The following is a 27145-nucleotide window of genomic DNA, read 5'->3' on the forward strand; positions in this document are numbered from 1 at the left end:
CGTCTCTTCCCCCGCCCCCCCAGCAGGAGGTGGGCGGGCGCAGGGCTCCCCTCTGCAGCCTGTGGGAAGGGGAGCTGGCCCCTTTGCTTTCTGCGTGGGGATTCACCCGGCGGGCTGGGAGCACGAGCGAGCAGATCCCGGGGCTCTGCGCGCGTGTGCGGACGCAGCTCGCCCGCCGCAGGGACACACCGACTCCTGCGTTGTTTACCGTGCGAGGGGAGGCAGGAAATCAGAGGTGGGGGAAGCTGGGCAGAAGACCCCCTTCCCCCTCCCACACCACGAGAAAACCAAGGTCCAGGCGCAGAGTCGGATCCGCCCGGCGGGGGTCTGGACCCGGCTGGCCGCTGAGCCCGACCCTCTCCCCACGCTGCGAGGGCGGGGAGCGCTGCGTCCGCGGGGGCGGAGGGCTTGTGTACCGCGGCTGTCCCCGCCCCCCTCCAGTTTGGGGCCGGTCCCCCTCACGCACTAACCCGCCTTGTCTCCCTGGCCTGCGGCAGCCGCCGGTGAAGGGCGCTGCACGGCGGCGCCCGGGAGATGGAGGAGGATACAGCTGGGGGAGGAGAGGCGGGGAGGAGGCACCAGCCGGCGGCGGCGGGCGGAGGAGGAGCAGGCGAGCCGAGGGATGACAGGGGGAGCGGAGCGGGAGGAGGAGAGGGCATGTGGGACCAGGTGCTGGACGGGCTCCGCAGCCGGGATCAAAGAGGCAACGGCGGCGGCTGCAGCCCCTGCCCCAGCCCGGCCGAGATGGCGCTGCACAAGCAGGAGCAGGCGGTGTCCGAAGCGAAGGGGGCCAAGGCGGAGGAGGATGGTGAGGCAGCCGCGGCCATGGGGCTGCAGGGGGCCGGGTCGGGCTTCCAGCCTCCCGAAGGCGGCTTCGGCTGGATCGTGGTCTTCGCCGCCACCTGGTGCAACGGGTCCATCTTCGGCATCCAGAACTCCTTCGGGATCCTCTACGTGATGCTGCAAAGCGATCTGGGCGGCGGCGAGAAGGACCCCACGCTGGAGTTCAAAACAGGTAAGAGGGCAGCGGTCCCCCCCCTCCCCGAGACTGGCCTCTCCCCGGCCCCGCTGGGCTCTGAGCGGCGTCTGGGGTGGCAGAGTCGGGGAGGGGAACTGATGGAAGGTGGCTGACTGAGGGATAAGTGGCTTGCACAAAAATCACCCCGTAACCAGATCTAAGGTCTTCCTGGGCCTGGCACCGCAAAGGGAACTGTATGTAACTTTGTCTGGTGTCAGGGACACACACACACGGCAGGGGCAGGGATGCCCTAGAAACGCCACGGTGAAAGTATCTTGTTTAAATAGAAGACATTAGATTGTCTGTCTGCTGTAGGAGCAAGTTCCAGTCCAGGCTGTCACTCCTGCAGTGCTTCTGCCAGCAGCGGTGCATTGGGAACTCCCCTTTCTGCTGCTTGGCTTTGGTTGGTTTATATCAGAACCTGCATGCTGTTTAAATCTAGGTGTCTCCTTGCAGCCGATGTAACTTGGGGGAGAGGGAGGAAGTTTGGGTTATAACCTGTATATTGCAACAAAGAATCCTGTGGCACCTTATAGACTAACAGATGTATTGGAGCATAAGCTTTCTTGGGTGAATACCCACTTCATCAGACGCATGTATATTATATGTCTTCCATTCTTGCAAAGATATCCCCAGGGAGTGAATCATGAAAACCAAATTAAATAAAAAAGCTCCATTGCTGTCCAGAGTGAAACAAACATTTCCAGAAAGAGGAAAGCTTGGAAATATTTTACTGGGGGGCATAGGCAACATATGAAGGTTGCATAAGCGTTTGCATTCTGACCCTTTGTTTTGTCACTGCTTTAGAACTTCCACCTTTGGACTGAATTACCAGGCTTGTTCTGTGCCCAAAAGTGAATCTTTTTGGAAAGTTTCAGTGCAAAACAAAAAAAATCCCCCAAACAGTTTAGTTTTTTTTGCAGTGTGGCAGAAATGTATATTTTCTGCATTTATATTTAAAATATTCTGACCCTGTACAGTCAAATAGTTCCATGTTATCACAGGAGCACAGGAATTGTTACTAGCTTTCTTCTTTCTTAAAAAGGAAAACAAAAAACATAACAAAAAACCCTGCCTAGGAAGTTTTATAAAAAAACCAACTGTTAAGAGACTATAGGATTGCATTGAAGCACAAAAAGGTCAAAATGATAAAGTTAAGGTTGCACATGTAACATGCCTTGTGCATATCCACTATGTGACTGTAATTAAAGATGATTTCTCAAATATAACCGTATTTTACAATCTTATGTGCATCTGTGTAGAACAATGTGCATGCCAATTAAGAAGACTATTAAAACAATTTATATGAAGAGTGCACCATTAACTGTTCTTACACAACATACTACAGAGTAAAAGGGAAACTTAACTGACATATAGGCCATCTGATTTTTCCCCCCCCAGCTAAATAAGCTTTTTAACTGCCGCCTCTGAATTGCACCCCAGGAAGGCTGCTGACAAACTGCCTCAGTCCTGTAAAAATGCCTGTTAGTAATTTTAGTCACTTAAATTCAATAGGAATACTGACGTAAGAAAAATTAGTAGCAGGATGAAGTGTTTGCAGGATTGTGTCTTCTAAAGATAGAAAAGAGCCTGTACCTAAGTCAATTATTTATTTATTTGTTTGTATCAGGGTAGTAGCTACAGGCCCCAGCTGAGATTTGTGGTTGTATTGTGTTAGTGACCGTCCCTGTCCCAAAGCTTATAATCAAATAGACAATACATACAAAGTGTGGGAGAGGAAACAGACTTAGAGAAGTGAAATGACTTGCCTGAAGTCACACAGCAGGTCAGTATCACAGCTGAGAATAGAACCAGATCTCCAGACTCTCAGTCTGGTCCATGGACTGGTCGTTAAGAAACTCTGCTCTACCACAGTGCACTGATGTGCTAGATAGATTGACAATGAATGTACAGGAATGAAAGGAATTACAAGATGCTACACCTCTTAGATTCTAGAATTAACAGCATGATATTGTTGAGAAATAATATAATCATGTAATTAAAGATGGTAACATAGTGCATATCCACATGGCGGCAGAGTTAAAGATGTATGGACAATCTTAGCATTGTCACTTCTAGGCTATTAACAGTATAATGTTAACATGGGTTGTCTTTTAAATTGGAAGTGGTGGAATACACAATGAATCTCTGTGTTTATTCTTCAGGAAATCAACACTTAGTTATCTGTTTCCTTCTTGTGATCCTATCAACAAAACCCAAGGCACAGTTTTAAAAGAGATGATCTAACTAAGGATATTGAAAACTGACGTGATAAAGTGTAAAAAACTCTGCCATGGGCATGTGGGAGTAGGCCCCTGTTTCTTCTAACATGTGAGGGGGGTGGGGAAACAAACACCAACAGGTATATAGAAAGAAAGAAGCCAACATAGGCGTCCGAGTCAATCCAGTGCTTTGTAATTAAATTGCCTATGTGACAAATGTGAATTTTGGTCTGTGTGCTTAGCGAAGAGACCATTACTAATGCATATGCTCTGACCTGCTAGCTAATGTTGCCGTTATGTGTTAGTATGTCAGTTTTCACTTGCTTTCCGATCACTGGACATGTACGTGGTACACTACGTACTAAACATGTGTACGAAATTCTAGCTTTCAGGGAGAAGGGAATGACTGCCCATGTGCAATGGAGGATTATTTATTTATTTAATTAATCCTCTGTTTATTTAAGACTTGGTATTTTGGCATTTAAATGTACAGGCTCAGAGAGTCCATACACCTGCAATTCCAGCAGCCTGCTGAGGTCCCTCTGTGCTCAGACCTGAAGCTGGGACTCCATGGGTCAAGGGGAGGCACGTCTGGATAGGAGTGGAGATGGAGAGCAGCTACTCTGCTTGACATGTTCTACTCTATGCTTGGATTGCTTCGATGAATTACACCTGCTATCTAATGCTGCTAGAAGCAGCACTGAGGCTTGGTCTACACTAACCCCCCAAATCGAACTAAGGTACGCAACTTCAGCTATGTGAATAACGTAGCTGAAGTTCGAAGTACCTTAGTTCGATCTTACCTCGGTCCACACGCGGCAGGCAGGCTCCCCCGTCGACTCCGCGGTACTCCTCTCGCCGAGCTGGAGTACCGCAGTCGACGGCAAGCACTTCTGGGTTCGACTTATCGCGTCCAGACAAGACGCGATAAGTCGAACCCAGAAGTTCGATTGCCAGCCGCCGAACTAGCGGCTGGGTATAGACGTACCCTGAGTTTGGCCCATAGCTTCACTTCCCATCCCTTCTGACAAGGGAGCTGTATGGGACTACCTCCGTGCCACCCCTCCTCCTCCATTCTTGGTTTCACAGACCACCTCCGTCGTCCTGGCAACATAATCAAGAAAGAATTTGTAGCTGCTTTTGGATTGCTAAGTGTTATGGCCTTCCTGAAAAGAATCACACTATCTATTTATGCTCTGCATTTCATCTCCCTTCTCAGCTGGCATGGTGCTCTGAGCTGGAAACAGAGCCAAAAGTGTGTGACTTGACAGCTTCCCATAGACCACCAGCAAGTACTCCACAGACCACAGTGTGAGAACCCCTAATAGATTAAGTACAGAACTAACAGTAACTCCTGCACTCTAATCCAGCTCTGCCACTGTGTCACTTTGTGGCCATAAGCAAGTCACTTAACCTCTCTGCCTCAGTTTCTCCATCTGTAAAACGGGGGCTAATACACACCTATCTTGTAGGTTTTTATAAGAATGATGTAATATTTGGGGAGCACTTTTAAGATTTAAAGGCAGAATAGTATTCCAGCCAAGTTATACTCCTGAAAAATAGGGCTTATATTTATATTAAAAAGGTGCTAACTCAAACTAAGCAATAGCAGCACAGGCACATGGCTGTATTTATCGAGGTTTATTTCTTGTTTGCATTGCATTTTCTTGTTTTTGATTTCATAAAATGTAGAATCCTTGGAGCTCAAATTTAGGGTCAGGCTGTAAAAACAACCTTCTTTCAACAACACAGTGAATGCATATCTCCTTTGTTTAAAGAAATATACTGTTGAGCATATGTAAACAAGCAATCCAATGATGATCAGCATGTACTGCTGTGAATATCCAGCACACCCCTTGGCTACGTGCAGCAGGAGACAGGACTTTATAATGAGACACATTGGAGGTTTCATTTTGTGGAGAGGGAGGAGTATTATAGAGAAAAATTGAAGCTAGAGTAAAATCTTTACCCAAGGGAAGAGCAAAAATCAGTCACTTCTAGCAGATGTGGCCTATAAGGAAGCATGGAGCAATAGTGTACCTTTGGGATACTTGAAAATGATAACGGTGATTAGACAATCTAGTAAAAAAAAAAAAAGCCCTGGTCCTTATTCGGTTTGTTAAAGACTCCCTAGCATGCATCATGGGAGTGACTGACTCCCATTGTGGCCTTGGCTGAGTGTCCGCTCAGTGCCTCGGTTTCTCCTCCTGTAAAAAGGGAATAGTATTCCTATGTCTCTCACAGGTATTGTGAAAAGGATTAGTGAGTGAATGAAATGGGGATTCCTTTCCCATGGAAATGGATGTTAGGGCAGTGTCTTAATGCACTAGCTTTTCCCCTCTGGGGGAAGCAAACCTAACCAGAAAAGCAGTTCTTCTAAAGGGTCCGTGTGCACTGGGTCTTCAGGACCCCTGACTGACCCATTTTAGATTGGAGGCTCTTAAACAAGAAGGGAGGTGCCTAGCTTTATTTAAATCTGTGACCCATCAAAATGCGACAGCTAAGGACAATTAGACTAAAAGCCCAGGCCGGTTCTGGATTCTGCAGGTCAGACAGAGATGCCCCACCACCCTGGGCACAGTTGAGGCAGCCAAGAGTTCCCAGCTGGTGTCACCCAAGCACAAGCAGTGTCCCTGATACATGGGGCAGCAGGGTGCATTGGGCAGGAGAGGCACCTGTTTCCGTTGCGTTTAATGAACACAGAATGTCAGTTGTGCGCATTGCTTGTGATTAACTTCAGTTCAAACATCCACTGAGGATCTGTTGTGGAATAGCAGGGAACCTGCTTATCTGCCATTCTGAAAGTGTGTCTTGTTTCTATAAATCCACTGTAGGTGTTGCAGTTTCAGGGATTTAACAGGAGCTGGCAAGGCAGCTAGAAGGACTGCATTGATTTTTTTTCTCCCTTTTTATTTATTAAAATAATCTAGATACAGATTAACTTTATTTGCTTTACATTTTATGTTTCATTTGCCTTGAAATAGGAACTACAAGCACTTTGATAAATGGACTGTAAAGTTTGTCTGGTTTCTCCATAGCGCTCCCATAAGTGCCTCTGTAGCCTATTCCTCACAGCAGTAGTTCCTCAGTGTGTTGTGCAGCAGTCCTCTGACTGCCTTTTTGTACAAGAGATTGGACTATTTTGCCGCTTTGTCCAAGGGTGGAAGAATATCCACTGTTACACCTCTGTGCAGAGTCAGGCTTCTGATTCCAGAAGGTCCTATAGAGACCAAATGGTGTCTCTGAGTAAAAATGGAATTAAATACTTAACCATAGTGGTTCTTGCTCAGAATTAAATTGATCCCTGTATTTGTGGCTGGGGAAAAGACTTCTCCTAGGATATACTAGCAGGGAACTTTGTGGGGCTTTTCGGGTACATCATTGAGTAGGGATTGCTTCTTAAAATCAAGAGTGCATTTTCTACAGTGTATAGTTTCTGTGATCATGTTGGAGGAATGTCCATCCTGTCCTCATCTTTTATGTTTAAGGCAGGATAGGGAATGAACCACCCATGAACAACCCTGCTTTGGCTAACAAGATGGATAAGGTGTCCCAATGGGCTTTTTTTGTCTGGAAGGCTATAGGGCTTGCCATTGTTAGTTTGTTGTTGTTGTTTTTAATCTGAATTCCCCATTGAGATCTATGTGGATTTCTGCTTAAAAATTGATGCTGTGTTATGTCCTCTAATTCCTAGGATAGGTAAACTAGTTTGTCTAATCTGTCCTGCTTTATCAAAACTTCTGTGTGGAAGGGACAAACCAGGTGCATGTTACTGATAAAAATGGATCAGGGCTTCATCAGAACAGAGAAACCGAGCTAAGATCCTAGTTCGGAGAAAAGTTTTAGTGAGAGGAGAAAACGTAGTTCTAACAGCCAAACTGTTTCGGTACTGAGAGTAAAAGAACAAGGAGCAGAAAGTAGGAACTGACTCATCTAATACATACAGAAAAGCTTTGCATACCTCATTGTGGGGCCCTGCTGGCTCTGTGGGCTAGAAAGGGAAAACCCTAATGATACAGTGAATTCCGGGAGGTCATTTTTGAAAATGCACCCAAGTAAATTTTAGCAATATTTCATTGCACTGATGACTTCAAACCCTCTTTCAGATCCCTCACTGTACAGGGCTGTGTAAACTGCAGGAACAGTGTCGGAGTCAAACATCTGTCATTAAAGCACTCTTTATTTGTTGTGTAAATCTAAATTTAAAAAGAGGCTTCTATCCAAGACTCCGGGATTTAAATTCAGGATCTGTTTGGAGGGGTGCGGGGGAGGAGGTTTTGTGGACACTTCAGCCAAATAGGAAAAACTAAAGAATATTTTCATGGAGGGGTGTGTGTGTGTGTGTGTGTGTGTGTGTGTGTGTGTATATAATATATATTTACTCGGTGAAAATATTCTTTAGTTTTTCCTATTTTATTTCATTCACACACACACTCTTAATGTCTTCCTTTCTTTGCCTATAGCTTAGTCACCCATTAGGCTAGTAAACCTATGACTTACATTGGGTGACAAAGAAAATAGCTCCATTTAGGGTATTTGCTAACATTGTAATCATGACATATAAGCCATTGTTTCACTCCTACTTAATTCTGATATGAAAAAGTAATTTAAATTTCAAACATTTGAAGTGTCCCTGTGACAGATGATGAAAAGTAAACAGACTTTTAGTAAATTTGTTAACACAAGGGATTACATTTGATTTTAATATCTAGGACTTCTTATTTTTGTTGTTGTTCATATATTTCAAATACATTATAGAACCTGGGCTTCAGGTTTTACATGTTGTTTCTTAAAAAGGTCTTATCTGTCCTCTCCTGAAGGTGGCACTGTAGTTGTTGATGTGGAACAGTTTTTCAGATGGGCTCATTTCAGATGGACTTGACATCTTATATTAATTGCTCTAAGGCTATTGTATAACCAGTAGACTTCTGTCTGCTTTTTACCCATGGGCCTCAGAGCACTGTACAGACTTGAACTGATTACATTTCCACATCCTATGCTATAAGGTAGTAGCATTAGTCCCATTTTACAGATGTGTAAACAGATAGGGGAAGTCGCTACCCTTAAGTCCACACACTGAATCAGTGGATAGAACCCAAGTGTCCTGATTCCCAGGATCTTCTTTAACCATCAGATTACATGGCATCTCCTAATGATTCTCCCTAGCAATCCTATTGCCTTTCACAGTTTTCCCTATGTTTTTTGTCTTCTCCCTCTTACTAATATTTCCCAACCTCTTCCTATAACTCCCACCGGATTTTTTTTTCAACCTTCTCCTCTTCGCTCTCCCTTCTTAATCCCCCATTCTTTAATTTCAATTTTCCTGAGGTCTGTTAGTGGTTCTGGATCAGGTTGTTAGTTGCCCCTGCTGCAAAAACAATTAAGTAAACTAGATTTTTAAAGTTCGGTTTTAAGAATCAGAGTTCATTAGGAATGCATGAAGAGTTCTCATTAAAAATTATTTTTAACCACAGCTGTGAGTTCTTGGTTCTTTTGAGGGGCATGGGTTAGCCTTTGGCTGTACCTTGCATTGATGCTTATCCTCCTGGAGTGTAAATGGAACGAATAGACACAAATCTTTTGAATTTGATCAGCATAAAGGAGAGTATTGCCCTTTGGTTGCACTTCATTTGACGTTCCCGTGAAATAATCTCAGGTGTAACTTCATTGCAGCAATTGGAGTAAAGTGAAAAGCTTTAAAACATCCCTCTTTATTTTGCAATAGCTAAAAATGCAAATATAAAACTAAAAGAACAAGACACAGGATTAATACGAGACTTTAATGATAACAAGCAACCTTGTATGTAAAAATTAATGCACTGCAGCATGAGAGAGTGGAGGAGTAGGTTGCACAAAGACAATTCTCAATTACTAGATTAACAATTCTAATAGAGTTGTTTACTCTCAAGTTACCTCCCTCAGAGAGAGAGAGAGAGATAAAAACGTCAGTGCTGATGAGAAATAGGCAATGTGTTATTTAGAAATGCATATTGCAATGCTGCCAACTCTTTCAATCTTATTGTGAGGGTCATGATATTTGGTGTTCTTCTTAAAGCCCCAGCTCTCGGAGTCAAGTGATTATGTGAGAATCTTATCTGTCATTTAAAACAATAGTTCTTAGCTATCCTGGTTGTGGAGAAAAGCTTGAGAATGTGATCTGAGTGTACTCTACAATCCTGAAACCATAAGGGAGACAAAAAGGACCCTGGTATTTAATTATTTTAAATCTCATGATTTTTGTTATGCCTGACTCACAATTTTTTAACACTTGGCAGTGTTGGTGTTACTTGTTGGCAGTACCAGTATTGGTTCCAGTCAACAAAATATAAGCACCTCCTGCTTTTTAGTAAATCTTCCATTCCCGCCATACCCTTCCCTTTTTATATAAGCTAACTTAAAGCCTGATCAAATTGTTAGACTCTGAAAATGGTGACAGCCCACCACTGGGAGCACCCTGCCTCTGGCTTTAATACCCTCCACTCCAGTGGTGAGACTGGACTATAGATAGGAACAGAGAACCCTATGCACAAAAGACCCTGTTTTTTTGTCTTTCTCTGCAGCATGGAGCACGGGTCACTTGCAGGTTTAAACTAGTGTAAATGGTGGATTCTCTGTAACATGAAGTCTTTAAATCATGATTTAAAGGATAAGGACTTCAGTAACTCAGCCAGAGGTTAGGGGGCTATTACAGGAGTCGGTGGGTGAGGTTCTGTGGCTGCCACGTAAAAGACCTTACTGCCAAAGAGCCCAGTGAAGTTATTTAACTATCTTAGATATGTGTGGCGGTGTAGTGAACTGGCTTTTTTTATGGTGTTGCTTTCTGAGGGCAGAGAGAGGATAAGGAACCCAGACTCAGAGTATTCTCCTTTTAGATTGGGTGGTAGAAACTGGAGGGCCTGATTCTGGTCTCATTTATACTGGTGTGAATCCAGAGTAACTCTAGTGAAGTAAATGGGATTTACTGTGGTGTAACTGCGAACACTGCCTGCCTCTCTTCTTTTCTTTTGGAGTTGGCTTCCTGAGAGTGATTAATGTAATTTTGTCTACCTGCAAAATTGTTACATTGCTTTGTTCTGGATGCATCTTCCTGTTCAGTGGCCAGGAGGATTTACTGGGCCTTGTTAACCTGATTGTGCGTGGATGCAAAGCAACTAGAGAGCCCTGTGCAGAAGACTGTGATCATTGGAAAATGAGCGTTGAAAATCCCAGAAACTCCAGCCCTAAGAAGACCTTAAAGCCACATACGGGGAAAAAGAGAAGGTTTGAATTCTAAGTCAGCCAATCTTCAAGAAATACTATTTGGCACAGAATTGTTACTTGCTTCTCTTGTGTGCGGGTGGCATAAATTACTAAAGGGTGTGTGGTTTGCCTGATTAATCTCTTGCTCAATACAAGCTCTGAACTGTATATCTAGTTGAAAAAGCCCAGGGATGTTGGAAGAATTCAAAATATCTGCTAAAAAATGTTGTCTGTCTTCAAGCTTTACCAACCTAGATAGCCCTGGCCTACCCATGAAACACTGTAACTTTGTGTTCTAGTTCTGAGTAAGTTAGTTTCTTAGTATCTCAAATAAGTACCAGCTGTTCTCTGTAACCACAGATATTGATAGAATCTGACGTTTTGATATTGGAAAATTGATTTATGTAGGGTATAAATAATTCTCTAAAGCCTTGACATGAATTCCTAAAGGGACAGGATAACACCAAGCCCTAAATTTTGCCGCTTTTATTTTAAGTGTTGGGAGAGAAGAAAAGCTAATTAAAAATGAAAAAAAAACCCACACCTATTTTCTAAAGTTCAGTGAAAACAACTTTAACCTTTTTAATTTTATTTAAACCTTCCTCTGAATTATTGTGAAGCTAAACACAAGTGTGATGTGCTTGCTACTGCATGAGAACTGGAAAGTGAATTTGAATAGAGCTAGCAAGTGAAAGATGAACAATGAAATTAGACCTGTTCAGTGAGAAATGTCAACAATTAAGAGGATGACTTGGGTATCAAAATGACAAGCACCTTAGAAATACCTTAAAGAATACTATTGGGGAGCTTGTATCTTGATTACTGGAGTCAGCAAGCAGTCTGGAGTCATCATAATATAACTGTTTCACTGTGCCTCAGTTTATTCATCTTTAAAATGGATATAATCCTGATTTCACAGCGAAGCTTTGAGACCTAGGGTATGTCTACACTGCAATAAAACACTGGCTGCCCTGTGTCAGCTGACTTAGGCTACAGGCTATAAAATTGCATTGTACACTCTCAGGCTGAAGCCTGGGCTCTGGGACCCTCCCCGCTTACTCTGTACAGGTGTGTATGCAGGGATGCTGGAACTAGGAGTGCAGTGGTTTCCATCATATCCAGGGTTTACAGTTTTGTTCAATGGCTTTCCAACCCCCACTATAAAAATTGTTCCAACACCACTGTGTATGCACTACACAAGGTGCAAAACAATCGCAAATTATTAGGCCTTGTGATGTTAAAGCTGCAGTGTTCCTTCCTTGAAGGAAAGGTGCAGAATAAGACAAAATGTTGTTATAGCATCAAATGATCTAAGAAGGTTGAGTTAGTGCCCTAACATAGCCTTGCCAGCTGGTTCTGGGCTGAAGTGCAGATGTCCCTCTCTACCTGTAAGAGAAGGCAAAACCTATTTAACCCTATTGCAGGCCCTTGAGAGGAAAAAGGGTGGAGCTACCTCCAATCGAGTGAAGATGTTCACATATACCATGAGAGTGTTGTCATGTTCCTGGTGACTGGTAATTGTTTGTAGGGGGCAGCATTTCTAATGGCGACTGGCAGATTGTATTTTTTGTTTCTTCCCCATGCCTTTGATTAATACATGATTTGTAACTGCACCTGTGCTAGCAATCACTTTGTGTGTTATGCCATGTCCTTTTGGGAGACTATTGCCATGCTGCGGGCAGGAGAACAATATGAGCCAGTTTGTACACAAGTTAGGGGCCTGCTACTTCAGACCCATATTTACACGGATAGGCCTGCTGAAATAACTGAGACTTCTTGAGAAGGTAAAGGTTTGTAGGATCAGACCCTTGGGCACTAGGCCTCAGAGGGGGTAGGGGATAGGGAAATAGCCACTGTTTACATACTGGGAAACTGAGGCACAGAGCAGTAAGTGACTTGCCCAAGGTCAAACAGTGGGAGAACCAGGAGTAAACCCTAAGAATAGCAACTCCCACTCTTGTGCTCGGTGTGAGACAACGCTTCCTACAGACTAGTAGTTAAATTAAATGTTCCATATCTGAGCCCTTACAGCTGCGGTCTTTTGGCACTGAGGCCCACTTGTTGTCATCAGTTTATTTTAGCATAGAGAGCAGTTGGGAGTTGGCGCCTGCTGGTGGGGCAAGAGAGAAACGTGTGTTGCTAATCAGAGGTCACAAGCATTGCTACTCTGTCCTGAAAGCATATTTCAGGTTAAAGGCCTACTAGGAAAATGGTGAACGTGGTTTACCAGTGAAAATGTCCAGTACTACAGTGTGTTTAAAGATCTGCTCAACTAATCCTACAATGGTATAATAAATTACGGATGTGTCCTTTAAGCCTGTACCCTATTCTCTTTATTAGTCCTAAATGTTGCGCCAAGAACCCTAGATCTGTGCGCTTGGTTCCTGGGTGGTGGGGGAGGCTTATACCTAGAAGAACTCTTATGTTTATGAGGCAGGTGCTTTCTCCAATAGGTGTTGGGCATACGAGAAATGGGATGGACTGTGCGTGGCTACAGTGGGGGTGAATATGGGTCAGTGGACCACTTTCTAGCGTTTCATTTTCATCTTGGAAAAATAATCTGGTTTTAATTTTAATGGCTTTTGACTGCCAAGCCAGTTTAGATCATCATGTTCTGCATCTCTCATACACAGACCAGTCTAGGCCATCCCCAGGGTCTCTTCCTCTCTATCTGTTAGAGAAAATACAGGTCACCCAGAGCCGCTTGCATATTCTGCAGTCCCTCAAACCTGCCTCCCTCCTCTACTGCCTCTAGCCTTCTGACCTATTGTCCTCTGCAAAGAGCAGCAAACTCTCAAGTACAGAAGCATTGACTGCAGAATGGAGCCATCCTGTGGCACAATCCTGGAATTATGCAGCATCTGAACAAAGAGGAAAATTGCTTAGCATTTGGTTGCATAATCAAGTAGGTGTAGGGCTTTGCCGCTAAGTCAGAGGTGGGCAAACTATGGCCCACGGGATCCTCCTGCCTGGCCCCTGAGCTCCTGGCCCAGGAGGCTAGCCCCAGGCCCCTCCCCCGCTGTCCCCTTAGCCCCACAGCCTCAGCTCGCTGCGCTGCCAGCGCAATGCTGTGGGTGGCAGGGCTGCGAGCTCTTGCCAGGCAGCACAGCTGAAGAGACGTGGCCTGACCCAGTGCTCCGTGCTGCGCGGTGGCATGGCTGGCTCCAGCCGGACAGCGTAGCTGCCTGTCCTGGCACTCTGGGCAGCGCGGCTGTAGCGTTGCCAGCCACTGGTGCTCCAGGCAGTGCGGTAAGGGGGCAGGGAGCGGGGGGGGGGGGGGTTGGATAGAGGGCAGGGGAATTCAGAGTGGTGGTTGGGGGCAGGGGTGTGGATCGGGGTCGGAGCTGTCAGAGGGCGGGTAACGGGGGTTGAATGGGGGCAGAGTCCCAGGGGGCAGTCAGGAAGGAGAGGAGGGGTTGGATGGGGCAGTCAGGGGCAGGGGTTCTGAAGGTGGTCAGGGAGAAGGGGTGGTTGGATGGGGCAGAGGTCCCGGGGGGCAGTCAGGAATGAGAGGAGGTTGGATGGGGCAGCAGGGGGCAGTGAGGGGTTGGAGGTCCGGGGGTGGCCAGGGGACAGGGACGGGCGGATGGGGCAGGGGTCCCGAAGGGGCCGTCGGGGCGAGAAGCTTGGGGGGGTTGACTAGGAGGTGGGGGCCGTGCCACACCTGGCTGTTTGGGGAGGCACAGCCTCCCCCAACCGGCCCTCCATACAATTTCGGAAACTCAATGTGGCCCTCAGGCCAAAAAGTTTGCCCGTCCCTGATCTAAGTGATGCTCATCCCAGCAGGTGTTTTCTGACCTACCCCCAATTCTTCCTGTAGTTACCAATGACTTGATTAACCCAGAGCAGTACTGTCCAAAGGTGTGCCAGGAGCACCTTGTATTCACCAAGTGCATATTCTGCTGAGGCTGCCTTTTATGGTACATGTTACCCCTTGTGTCCTCTGACTTTGGCTATGATTTTGTTGTGAACAGGCTGGCAAGCTTGGACTAGAATTGACATTTTCATGGCAACTTAATAAGATCTCCTAATCTGTTGTGTGTGGTTTAGGGAAAAAAACAAAAAAAAAAAACCCCTAAACTCCACCCTAAGAAATGCAGTGTAGATGAGCATCGGCACTGAGGTTTTTTTTTCTTTTCCTTGGGGGTGCTCCACCCCCGAGGCCCCGCCCTCGCTCTGCCTTTCCCGCCCCCCTCCCCAAGGCCCCCACCTGCTTGCTCCTCTCCGCCCACCCCAAAGTCCTTCCCACAGCTGCCAACCAGCTGCTTGGCAGTGCCGCCAACCAGCTGTGGCTGGTGGGTGCTGAGCACCCACTTTTTTTTTTCCATGGGTGCTCCAGCCCCCAGAGTGCCCCGAGGGCAAGCTCTGGCTCAGTGGGCTTTTAACGGCTTCCTTGCCTTATGGGCATGTGATGGGCTGTAGGCAGAGGAAAATCATAGTTTGTTTACTGCCATTCACGTCACAATGATGTTACAAAGCCAATGGGGAGCTAATCCCAATAGGTGATACTTGCTGCTAGCTGGTGTATCTTGCAGAATTTTGAGTATAGGATTGAGACAGTACCCTTTTTATCAGCAGACTCTAGATTTAGTGACGTGGGAACTTTTTTTTTACCCTAGTGACTGTCTTATATATTGTTGCTGGGTAAAGATCCAAATGTCAATGGCTAGAATGACAAGGTCGGTGAGGTGCTGTATTTGACTGGACCAACCACAGTGCATTTTTTTCATATGACCGCTCTGTATGTGTGTGTGTTATAACATAGAACGTATGTTATAATAAAATCTATATCGTTTATACAGAACAATTCTGAGGCTTATGAACCTCAAAGTTGGAAAACTCATCTTAATTAATTGCAGATTCCTTTGTTTCCTTCAACCTAAGTGAATTATCGCTTATTTTGTTGTTTTTGCTTTTTTCTTTTGTGAATGCCTGATTTCATTACTCTTGTATTGTGGTAGCACCTCGGGGCTGCAGCTCCATTGTGCTAGGTGCTGTACAAAACATAACAAAAAAGAGTCTCTGACCCAAGGAGTTTGCAGTTATAGTTATGTCCCTTGGAAACCTTTGTGAACTTGAAGTTATATACCTATGTTTATAAATGTGTAGCTGCATTTTGGGGAGGGGTGTTCTGTATACACACACACATCATCTATGTATGTGGATATAATCTATATGCAGACACACACTATGATTTTATGGAAGGGTTTAGCACCCAAAATTCCAGTTGAAGTACATGGAAGCTCTAGGTGCTCAGTACTTCTGAAAATGAAGCCGGTATAGTATATGTGTATACATAGCATGTGTGTGTAAATGTTGCACACATTTTCCCTCAACCCAGATTTTTCTTAGCGCAATCTCAGACAAACTACAGTATGTACAGTAAATCTAAATATTTTGTTAGTAGACTAGAGGGGTGACTTGCTTTGCTGAGGGTTATTTCTGTTCATCCACCCTGAGTAGGTTGGGGATGTTGCAAAACCCACATTAAGTATGTTCTGAATTGCCGTAACATGCTTTCAATTGTAAGCGTTTCAAATATCACACAGTTACCTAGTATAACAGGTCTTGCCAGGTGCTGTAAACAAGCAGCTCATTAAAGAGATAGCAGCACAATTTTCCAGCGATGTAGCATGGAGTCTTCCTGCATGAAAACTGTGTAGATATAAACAGAGCAGTGGATCTCATTTCACTTATTTATTCTTCCTTCTTGTAAGGGCCCCTGCAGCAGAGGTGCTGTCCTAGGATTGGTAAGAATCCCTTCCCCTTTTACAATCCTCCCCCTCCAGGCTCAGTCTCCAGCAGCTCCTTTCAAAACCTGTCTGTGCCTTTCCCAATTTAGTTGCTGTACAAATGTATATAGGATGGTGCAATCCCTGCCCTGATCAGCGTACTCATCTTTCAGCAGTGGTCGCTGCTGAGTAATGTGACTTGGATGATCTCCCCATCCTAGCCCTCATGGCTCACAGGCTGGTGGTAGAACATGTTACTACCACAGTGTGCTCCACATGGGAGCAAGAGCCAGGTCTATGAATCAAACTTGTGTGTGCTGCTTATGTGGTAATGCACAGCACTGGTACCTCTAAGCCAAGCTATTTCATTGTGTTTAAGTGAACTGGTGTACTGGATCAAAGCCCTTTCCTTGGGGAAGGGGAAGGAAGGAGCGTTTTGCTGAGAAGCTGGTTCCAGGTGGTAATCTATTAAAGATGACGCACTGTTGCAAAAAGCTGCCTGCACTGCAGGGCACGGGGAAAGGAGGAACGTGGCATATAACCCTTATAGCTGTTAGCTAGGTCTATGCAACTGAGTGAGCACCTCGATTGTGTTTGCATTCCGCTGCCTCGCTCCCTTATGGTAAAGTTCTATGGAGTTTTAACGTGACTGAAACAAACAGGTTTCTATAGCAATCGCTGCTTCCAGGAATGCTTGGCCAGTCCATTCTTTAGTTTGAGGTAGTTTGGTGTTCAAATAGTCTATACTGGGTGTTCTCCACATTGCATAGCTCGCTGGTGCTTGTTTGACGTTTCCTGCATCTGGAACAGTGCCTTACACCGAGAAAAAGAAACAATAGCACTCTCACAATCCCTGCAATGAAATGAGCGTTTCCAAATGCCTGTGTAATACCTAGCCCAATGCTTGTTGCGTGCTATAGAAATTGTACTCTGGTGATGGTATACACAATGGAAACAGAACTCTCTTTTGGGGAAGCCATTTCCCCTGTCCCAGCTCCTCATAAAATTGGTTGCACAGGCAACCTTAACCCTGGCATTTCCCAACTATTGAGTGCTTGTCTTTGCAACATGAATAATGTTCTTTTAACATAGGTTTTTTTTTTTTTTGGTGTGTAATTAGTTATATTACAGTAACACCTAGAGTCCCACCTGAGATTGAACTGTATTGTGCTAAACATGCAAATTACACATAGGAAAAGACATTCCCTGCCCCCAAAAGCTACAATCTAAATAGATAAGACAGACTGAGGAAGTAATAGTATCCCTTTTATAGATGGAGAATTGTAGAACAGAGAGATTGAGTGACTTGTCCAAGGTCAAGCAACAAGCCTGTAGCAGAGTTAGGAACCAGGCTTAGATCGTCTGGTTCCAAGTCCAGAGCCTTAACTGCAAGACCATTCTTTCTCTCAGAGATACTAATAAAGCACAGCATTAGTTAACTAAAATGTTAATTTGCTATTGTTGATACCTACACACCCATTGTTTCTTATAAAGGTCACCTAGTCTAACAAGCCTGTGTTTTTTGTTTTTTTTCAGTCTGTCATACCCACAAGACCTTGCCCCATCTCTCGGGTTGTTGAGCTGAGTGAATGGCGCAGTAGATTGGTTGTGTAGAGGAGAATTCTCTTATGCACCCCCTAATATAACCTCATTTGTGAATTATAAAGTGACCATGAGTTGTTGCATAACGAGCAACGCAAACTCTTACTATTTGTTTGGCTCCAGATGAAGAGGGAACATCAACAGTCACAATGTTCCCGATCACTGGCCAACTAGTAATCCATGTATTTTAGTAAAAGCACGTTTATTTCTTAAGCTTTATGTAAATAATGGAAGCTGTGAGCAATAGGGGTTGGGGAGAAACTGGTCTAGGGACTAAGCTTACTTTAAAGTGAAACACGCCAAGCTGCTGAGCCTGGGGAGAGCTTAATTAAAGTTGAAGGAGAAAAACTTCCAAAAAAATATTAGGTACTTAAATGGGACATTTTTGTTCTGGGTTCAGAAAGTTTCCTGTTGGTATCGGCTTTAATAAAACCAAATAGTCTCCAGGAAAAGCAAATTGGAACTCTTAAAGAGGCACTTTCCAGATGAAAATTTGCAACACTGTTGCTAGTAACACCTTATTATTGAAACAGAATTTTAACACACTAATTTATATTCATCCTTTCACACTGTTTCTTTGCTTGGACCTTGACCTTGCAATAAGATGCACACAGCTAAGAGCCCTGTGCCAGACCTCAGTGGGTCTCCACATGGGGGTAGGGCTCCACCCACACACCTCTCATTGTAGGATTGGGGCCTTGGACAGGTAAGTAACACCAAACTGAGGAATTTCACTTCCTGGTTCTGGTACGCTAGCCCAGCATTCTTGGATTTGGGTTTCCTTCAATGCTGGAAAATGTTAAATGGTCTTTTGTTCTGCAAGTGATTTTTAGTGATTATTTAAATATTACTAATGAAAGCATATCTATTAGGTATTGTAAATTTAACACACACTGAAAAAACCTTTCATTTTGATCTGGACTATAGTGGTAGTAACTGTTTAATGTGCTCACTTCCTTGGATATTTCCAAAGAGAGAATTTGGGAGGTTTTTAAAAAAACAAAAGGCGGAGAAGGGATCCCATAAAATCCTGCATCCTGAAATACTTTGTTTCCAGCCTACCTTTGAGTGGAAATCAGCCACAAAATCATTTTTATATTGAAATTCAATTCAAAGAAGCTCTTAAACTAATTGGATGCCGTGGAAAAACCACACTGTCCATGTACAAGTAGATCAAAGATCCTTATTTCTCCTCCTCCTTATAGTTGGAGCTGTGGTTTCTCTGGAGTACACTTCCTACAGCCTGCATAGAAGTAGGGTGACCAGATGTCCTGATTTTTGGATCTTTTTCTTATATAGGCTCATATTACCCCCCCCCCCAACCCCCTGTCCCAATTTTTCACACTTGCTGTCTGGTCACCCTACATAGAAGGCTGTCATGATGGCAGCCCTTTATAGGCCTGTTTGCCTCTTCTCTGTGTTAAGGTACATACTTTAGCTGCAGAGGACTTAATTTCTGGACTCCAGTGGATCTTAATGTTTTAACTAGTCATTATTGATTTGTCTTAATTAGTGTGTGTAAATTGCCAGGCTACTTACCACAATGCCCTGGTACCACCTGTGCAGATTGGAAGTTGCAGAGGTTTTTTGGAGCCGCAGAAGGGGGTCCCCAGGATCTCAGGTAGGTTTATCAAATCTAGCTAGTCTTTGGTCTTTGAGTTTGGGACTTCAGGGTTAAGGTTTGCACTGCCTTGTTTGGGAAAATAGCGAGGAAGTGTTGTTGGGGGTTAGATGAGGGTACAGTTGGATTCAGTGTACTTGTCTCAGGGGCTCGTTAACCATGCTCATTACAGCTCATGAATGGGGGAAATGACTATGCTCTACCACAGCCAGCTCCTCTTAATGTAATTTATGTGAGAGTTCAGTTAATCCAGGCAGTCACTTGGAATGTACAATGCTAGTGAACTAATCTTATTTTAAAAAAATATACTTTGTGTATATATAGATTTTCCTTAGGAGAGTCTTCTCCTTTAAGAGGTACGGATGGCCCAGATTTCCATAGCAGCAAGGAGCTATAATTTATCTTGGTGGGAGGGAGATTGTACAGTTACTGGATTATGGATAGAGTTGGGTATTAGAAGATCACCTGGTCAGAGCCATCCCGCCACCCATGGGGAAGGTTGCCGTGAACTCCACCATCCCCAGAACCGATAGCCAACTGCGACCATGCCTTCCATGACCTCTGAGACACAATCTTAGCCTTAGTCATGAGCTTCAAAGGGCTCTTAAACAATGTAACCCCCCCCCTCCTGCAGTTATGCAAATACCCAGCCTTCTGAACATAAGCAGGGCCAGACTGGGTCAGACCAATGGTCCATCTAGCCCAGTATCCTGCCTTCTGCCAGGGGTCAATGCCAGGTGCTTCAGAATGAACAGAACAGGTAATTAATGAGTGATCTTTTACTATCATCCAGTCCTAGTTTCCGTCAATCAGAGACTAGGGACACCCAGTGCATGGGGTTGCATCCCTGACCATCTTGGCTAATAGTCATTGATGGACCTATTCCACATGAACTTAGAATCATAGGGCTGGAAAGTGCGAGAGGTCATCTAGTCCAGTCCCCTGCACTCATGGCAGGACTAAATATTATCTAGACCATCCCTGACATGGGTTTGTTTAACCTGCTCTTAAAAATCTCCAATGACGGAGATTCCACAACCTCCCTGGGCAATTTATTCCAGTGCTTAATCACCAACGAGGACCAGAAGAAGATCGTCATGATGGACACCACAGTGCCCTTTGAGAACAGGACCCCTGGCTTTCCATGACACCCGATCTCAAAAGCTGGAGAAATATGCCCCTTTGGCTGACACCCTGAGAGCTACGGGTTACGAGGTTCAAACTCACGTGCTGATCATTCGAGCCCTGGGCGCCTGAGACCCCGGTAACGAGCGAGTGCTGAGAGAATATGGAGTCGGTCAACACTACGCTTGGCTGATGCAGCAACTCATGGTGTCAGACACCATCAGGTGGTCGAGGGACATCTACATAGAGCACATCATCGGACATCGGCAGTACTGGGAGGAATGAGCTGGAGTGCCAATGAGAAGCGCAGTTGGGAAAGTAACTCAAATACTTTCCTGATGCACTGGTTTTTTTTCTAAATGGACAATGAATCCTAAATTCTCAATTACTGAGGGACAGTCTTCATTCATTGCTATATTTTGCTTTCCACCACCAACTCTCGTATAACTTTTTTCATGAGTAATGTACCCGAATACTTGGATGCTAAATATCTAAACTGTGTTCTTAAATTCATTCACTTAAATTTAGGTTATTGCTGATTATGCACTATATGTATCTTATGAGTTTAAAAACAAACTTGGTATTTGTGGATAATCTAAGCGCTATACCCAGATGTACAGACACTCTTTTCTCAACCTGTATATTATATAATTTTAACATTAGCTTTAATAAAAATTTTAAATTTGTTTGTATCAACAGTTGTGCTCAGAGGTTCAATTTGGGACCCTGTTATGCAGGGCAGCACAAGGACATGTGCTCAGAGACAGTCTCTCTCTTGGAGAACTTACAATCCAAGGCTTTGATTCAGGAAAACGTCCCTCTGCAGCAGAGTGCATAAGTCTCACTGAAGTCAGTGCAACTTATGCACATGCTTAAAGTTAAGTATGTGTTTTAAGTGTTTTCCCAAATCAGAGCCTAAATACAGGCAATACATGACAGATGGGTGTAGACCAAGGTGACAGTCATAGAAATGCAAGTCTGCATACATTGTACACAAAGGTAATTTGGAGCCTTGATAGTACTTATTCTATTTTTAAATATGATAAGCAAACAAGATAAATGACTTGCTAGCGAGCCCACTTGCCTGTTACATCCTGTACTGGATACACACCCCAGTCAGAGTATAGTTTATGGAAATTTGCAGTGATTCTAGCACCTTTCCTATCCCACTTTGAATGAGCCAGAACTACATTAAGGTGGGAACTAATATGCAATTAAGTCTTCTTCCAAAATAAAAACTGGCAAACTCCTGCAGTCACCCCAGTGAAATGACTTTTTTAATTGACTTTTAGATGGCTGGTGATTTTTTTTTTTTCTTTTTAAAGTCTCCTGGCACCGAACAATTTTCTACATTCTACTCTGTTCCTGATTTACTTTCTGAAGTCAATTTTTCCATTCCTCAGGGAGACATTTATAGGATTTTGGAGGTGTTTTTTTTAATAGATCTGCAGTTATCGTGCACAGAGAGCTTGCAGGTTCAGGCTGTGAACAGAGGCAAGTTACAGCAGGATCTATTGTAGCCAGAGCAGAACTATGCTGTCTATCATTGTTCGTAGTAGGGATGTAAAATATTAAACCGTTAAACGATAAGTATTAGTCTTACAGTTAATACATTGCAGTTAACTTTTAAAACAGATTGGTAAAATAATTCCATGACATTGTAATACCAAATGTGCACATGAAAAATGCCGCAGCAATACCAGCAAATATGTAGCAATTGTGTTTTGAGAATTGGGTTTTAAGTGTCCTCATTTTATGTGGGACTTATTTTCTTGCCTGTGTATTTTTCTACATTTCATATATTCCGCATTGTTAGAACCATTTCTTTGGAACTGATGTCATACTTTGATAGCGTTAAACCTTCAGACAACATCAAGCAGGTTATCACGATTTTGGTAACTACTTTTCCAGAGCAGTAAGCAAAACCCATAGTTTGAAGATGGAGCGATCGAAAAGGAGTAATGCTTGGAATCATTTCACAAAAATAACAGAAAACACCATTAACTGTAAACTGTGTAATACAGAGCTGAGGTATGCAAACTGCTCTGGAGCAATGCTGAACCATTTGAAGCTGAAACGTCCCTCCGTTTCATGTGACAAAGAATGCAAAAATCAAACAACACAGACTGTTTCTGACCGTTCAAAAAAAAATGCAACACACAACATGCCGAAAAACTAACGGAGTTGTTATGCACCATGATCACTACAGATATGCTGCCTGTAAGTGTTGTTGAGGGTACAGATTTTTGTGCATTGATGAGTTTTGGAGAACCTGAATACCATGTGCCTGTGAGACAGACTGTAACCCTGCAACCAGAGAAGTGCTATGAAGACTGTGTGAAGTCTCTCTGGGAAAAATTGGAAAATGCCGTTAAAGTAGCTTTCACCACTAACTGCTGGACAGCATTAACTACAGAAAGCTACATGACTGTCACTTGCCATTGTGTTGAAAATTGGGAGCTTTGATCCGCAGTTCTACAAACCGAAAGTGTGGCAGAACAACATACAGTGGAAAACCTTGCTGAAAAATTAAACACTACCATGAAAAGATGGGGTCTGGCAGGCAGTGTCTTGGCGTGAGTACCCAATAATGAAAACAACATTGTGCTTGCCAACACACCAAGGTATGTTACATGGGAATCTGTCAATTGTTTTGCCCAGACTTTGCAGCTAGCCATAAATGAGGCTCACCTGTAGTGGAACTCATAAGGAACAGCTGTGACAGTTCCACTACCTATGCATGGCTAGGGGTGAATTCCCCCTTGGGTCACAGCTGCCGCCCAAGGTGAATGTGGTTGGATTATTTAATTGTGAAGTGATTTCACTTGTGCCATGATATATGGAAACAAAGCTGCATCATTAATTTCTTTCTGTCTACTTGTCCTTGTGGTAAATTCCAAAAATCCAGTGAAAAGGAACTTTTTTGGGTGGCAGGAAGAATGGAATGGGGCCATCCCCTCCATTTTAAAAACAACCCCCCACGACCAACAACAAAAAACTTACTAGACAAATATAGTGGCCAAGTTCTGCCTTCATTTGCTCCCCTTCTGATCACTCGGGTTGTACAGGATGTAATTCAGGCAAAATTTCCCCCTATACTTGTAACTTTCTATGGAGACTGGGATGAATAAGTTGTCCACCCCATAAACCAAATCTGCACTAAAGGCCAATCAGAATGTTTGTATTAACTGTCTAGCGATCAACCTTCATGCTTCTGCTGCCTCAAACTGCATAAGATAAGATAATTACATGGTTATTTAATCCTTGAGTAGAATTAAAAAAATAAAGTAATTGGGATAGAACATTGCCAGGGGATAACTCCATCCAGCCTTTTAAAAATAAACTTGGCTGGGCCTCCCCGTTTCCAAGTCTGTTATCCCGTGGCAGTGTTCTTCCCATTGCATTCAGGCTCAGGCATGCAATGAGTGCTCGCTCATTCTTAAGGCTTCTCTGTCCTTGTCATTGCAGCCAAGTAGCTTGCAGAAAAACGAGAGACGTGCAACCTGCTCTTGGACCGGATAAATTTTTCAGAAGCACCATCAACAAAACAGGAAACTTCTCCTTGCATTCAAACAAAGTTGATCTGAAACCAGCTGAAATGAGAGGAGCTAGGAGTTAAAGGGACGTTGCTGACCCCTTTCTTTATTACTTTTTAATTTGTTTACTTGGCTCTCCATTGTCTATAATACCATCTGAGTAGCTTGAAAATACAGTTTCCTTCCCCTCCAGTTATTCCTGTTCCACTTGGCAGGCATTGTTGGGTTTCGTGTGTGTGTGTGTGTGTGTGTGTGTGTGTGTGTGTGAAGTTAGTGCTGGTACAAAGACAACCCTGGAGAATTTGTCTACAGTACAAGGTTCCCCAATCCTTACATTACCCTGAGAACGCACCTCCTTCCTGACCTGCGGAGTCTCCAGTGCCCATTCAACCCTGGTCCCTGGAACAGTCCAAATAAAACAGCACAAACTGAAAGGTATTTTACCTGCCAACACCAAAGTTTAGGGTTCTGGGTGTCTCCTGCAATGATTGACGCCACCACTAGCTTCCTGCCAAGTAGGGGCCTGCGTTCCTCAGACTGCTTCAGCTGATCGTGATTCCGTTAAGGCTGTAGTGGGGGAAAGGCAAAACTTGGAACTCTGGGCATGGCAGATAGGTAAAGGAAAAGTTATTCTTGAACTAGGTCTTGTTTAAGACCTGACCTGAAACTGTGAATCTGAACATGCCCAGCTCAGGGAGACATCACACTGAATCAACACACACACCCATTTTTCAATTCAAATTTAAAATCTATTATTTTAAAATTAGCATTTCCTTAGTTCCTTGAAAGTTGAGGAAATTGGAGGGTTTTTGAGTATTCTGGCTGTGTGGCTGGTAGAGAAGCCTGTGACGCGGCCAGTGTGGCTCTTTGCAAACGCAGCCCTCTGTGTTTTAGGTATCCTTTTAAAGAATAACAAAAATGGCCGGCAGCAGAGACCACGTTGAAGCAGCGTGACTGCGGTGGTGAGAAGGTGCTGGAGGGGAGAAAAAAACCACCCCCTTATGCAAGGATGCATTTTTGTGAGTTTAACAAGAGGTGAACAGTCTGCTGTCTCTCTTCCCAGTTTTTCACGTAAAAGAATTGTGGTCAACTTTGTGGAGTGAAATGGAGATTAAACCACCTGCAAATGTCTGTCAATATATTTCTGCTTACTGATAAATGACCACAAGTCATCAACTTCCCTGCTCTCAAAGCATGCACAGGCACGCCACTTAGCCTAGGTCAGTGGTCGGTCTCCAACCTTTTTATACCCAAGATCACTTTTTTAATCTAAGGGCAACCCAGGATCTTCCCTGCCCCACTCACTCCATTTCCCCCCGCCCTTCTCTCCATCGCTCGCTCTCCCCCACCCTCACTCACTTTCACTAGGCTGGGGCAGAGGGTTGGTGTTCAGGGAGGGGGGGGTTGCAGTGTGGGAGGCGCCTCTGGGCTGAGCCTGAGGCAGAGGTGAGGGGTGCAAGCTCTAGGAGGGAGTTTGGGTGCAGGAGGGAGCTCCAGGCTGGGGCAATGTGTTGGGGTATAGAAGGAGGTGCATGGTGCAGGCTCTGGGAGGGAGTTTGGGTGCAGGAGGGGCTCTGGGCTGGGGCAGAATGTTGGGGTTCAGGGTGCAGAAAGGGATATGGGGTGCTGGCTCCAGGAGGAGGCTGGGGGTTGGGATGTAGGAGGGGGCTCAGGGTGGGACTTGGGGGCAGGGGGGGTTCGGGGTGCAAGAGGGGTTATGGGGTGCCAGCTCCAGGATGGCCTCTGGGATGAGGGTTGGGGTGTGGCCTCCTGGCGGGCAGCACATACCTCTGACGTCTCCCAGCCAGTGGTGGGCGCAGCGAGGCTAAGGCAAGCTCCCTGCCTACCCTGGCCCCACACTTCTCCTGAAAGGGGCCAATGCACCCCTGTGGCCCCTTCGGGGTGGCGGGGGGCACATAGCTGCGCACACTGCCCCTCTCTGTTAGCACCGCCCCCACAGCTCTCCCGGCCAATGGGAGCTGCAGGGACGGTGCTTGCGGGCAGGAGCAGCATGCGAAAGGATACCCCTGTCCCCCTGGGGCCGTGGGGCTGTGCTGGCTGCTTCCGGGAGTGGTATGGGGCCAGGGTAGGCAGGGAGTCTGCCTTAGCTGCAGCCACACTATGCTGCTGGACATCACGATTGACTGGGAGATCCTCTAGGATCGACCAGTTGATCACGATTGACCGGTTGGTGACCACTGGCCTAGATGAAGTGAATATCGAATGGCTAGTGAAGCTGTAAAGGAAGGGAAGCTGCCAGGGGGGCAATAGATGAGCAGAGGTGCTGCCAGGCAGGAGTGGTGCATTTGGCATTGGTGGTTGGGGGATTAGAACAGCAGAGGTACCTGTGGGACACCATTGAGATTCATCTACAAAGCCAGGGGTGGGGAGCCGAGGACTGGAAGAGCAGATCAGGACTATGGTGCACTGGCTGAGCTGTAATTAGGGAAACTTATGCAGCACCTGTCTGTGCTGTGTCTGGCACAAGCTAATCGCTGGTACTGTTAGCCCCTTGCACTCTTAAGACTTAATTCACTCCTAAATTAAGTTTAAACCTACGGGACGTTTTGGTTGTTGTCTCTGTCTAATCATTAGCATGAGACCCAATCAGTTTTCTTCGTACAAGCAGATTAGGTACATACCATGCTATGGCACACGGGAATTTCAGCTGTAACCAGGGTTTGTGAGCCGTGTGTGTTCTGCACGTGGATGTGTTGCTAAACCCTCCATAGGGGGTATGGGGAGAGCTGGCAAATGCAAGAGTCTGTGCAGAGACGTTTCCTCCCATAAACCTTCTTTGCCTAGGCAAATACTCAGACAAAGGACTCCATTCTCCCCCACCTGTGCACATGGCTGTTACAGGAGCCCACGTGTGTATGCAGGAGGAGAGGTCTCTCCCAAGCCCTCCTGCAAACAGTCATCTGTGTGCTTACTTTCCATCAGAAACCTTGGCCCAGTCAGCAGGGGATCTGCGAATATCCACCTATGCCTTGGAGCAGTAAATATCCCTTACAAATGAAATCTCTCCTGTCAGGTACCTGCAGTGCAAT

The 27145-nt window shown here is 44.9% G+C and overlaps 1 protein-coding gene across 1 annotated transcript in view; it reads left to right on the forward strand.

Moving 5' to 3' along the window:
* The first annotated feature begins 74 nt into the window (after positions 1 to 74).
* The window catches only part of SLC16A2 (solute carrier family 16 member 2), a 105661-nt gene continuing 78590 nt past the window's right edge, over positions 75 to 27145 (forward strand). Inside the window, exon 1 of the mRNA XM_005291780.5 lies at positions 75 to 1015. Within this exon, the coding sequence (XP_005291837.1) occupies positions 535 to 1015 (481 nt within the window). The 5' untranslated portion in view covers positions 75 to 534. The remainder of the gene's footprint in view (positions 1016 to 27145) is intronic.

This window comes from Chrysemys picta, chromosome 9, assembly GCF_011386835.1.
Source record: "Chrysemys picta bellii isolate R12L10 chromosome 9, ASM1138683v2, whole genome shotgun sequence".
In the NCBI taxonomy this organism is placed as follows: Eukaryota; Metazoa; Chordata; order Testudines; family Emydidae; genus Chrysemys; species Chrysemys picta.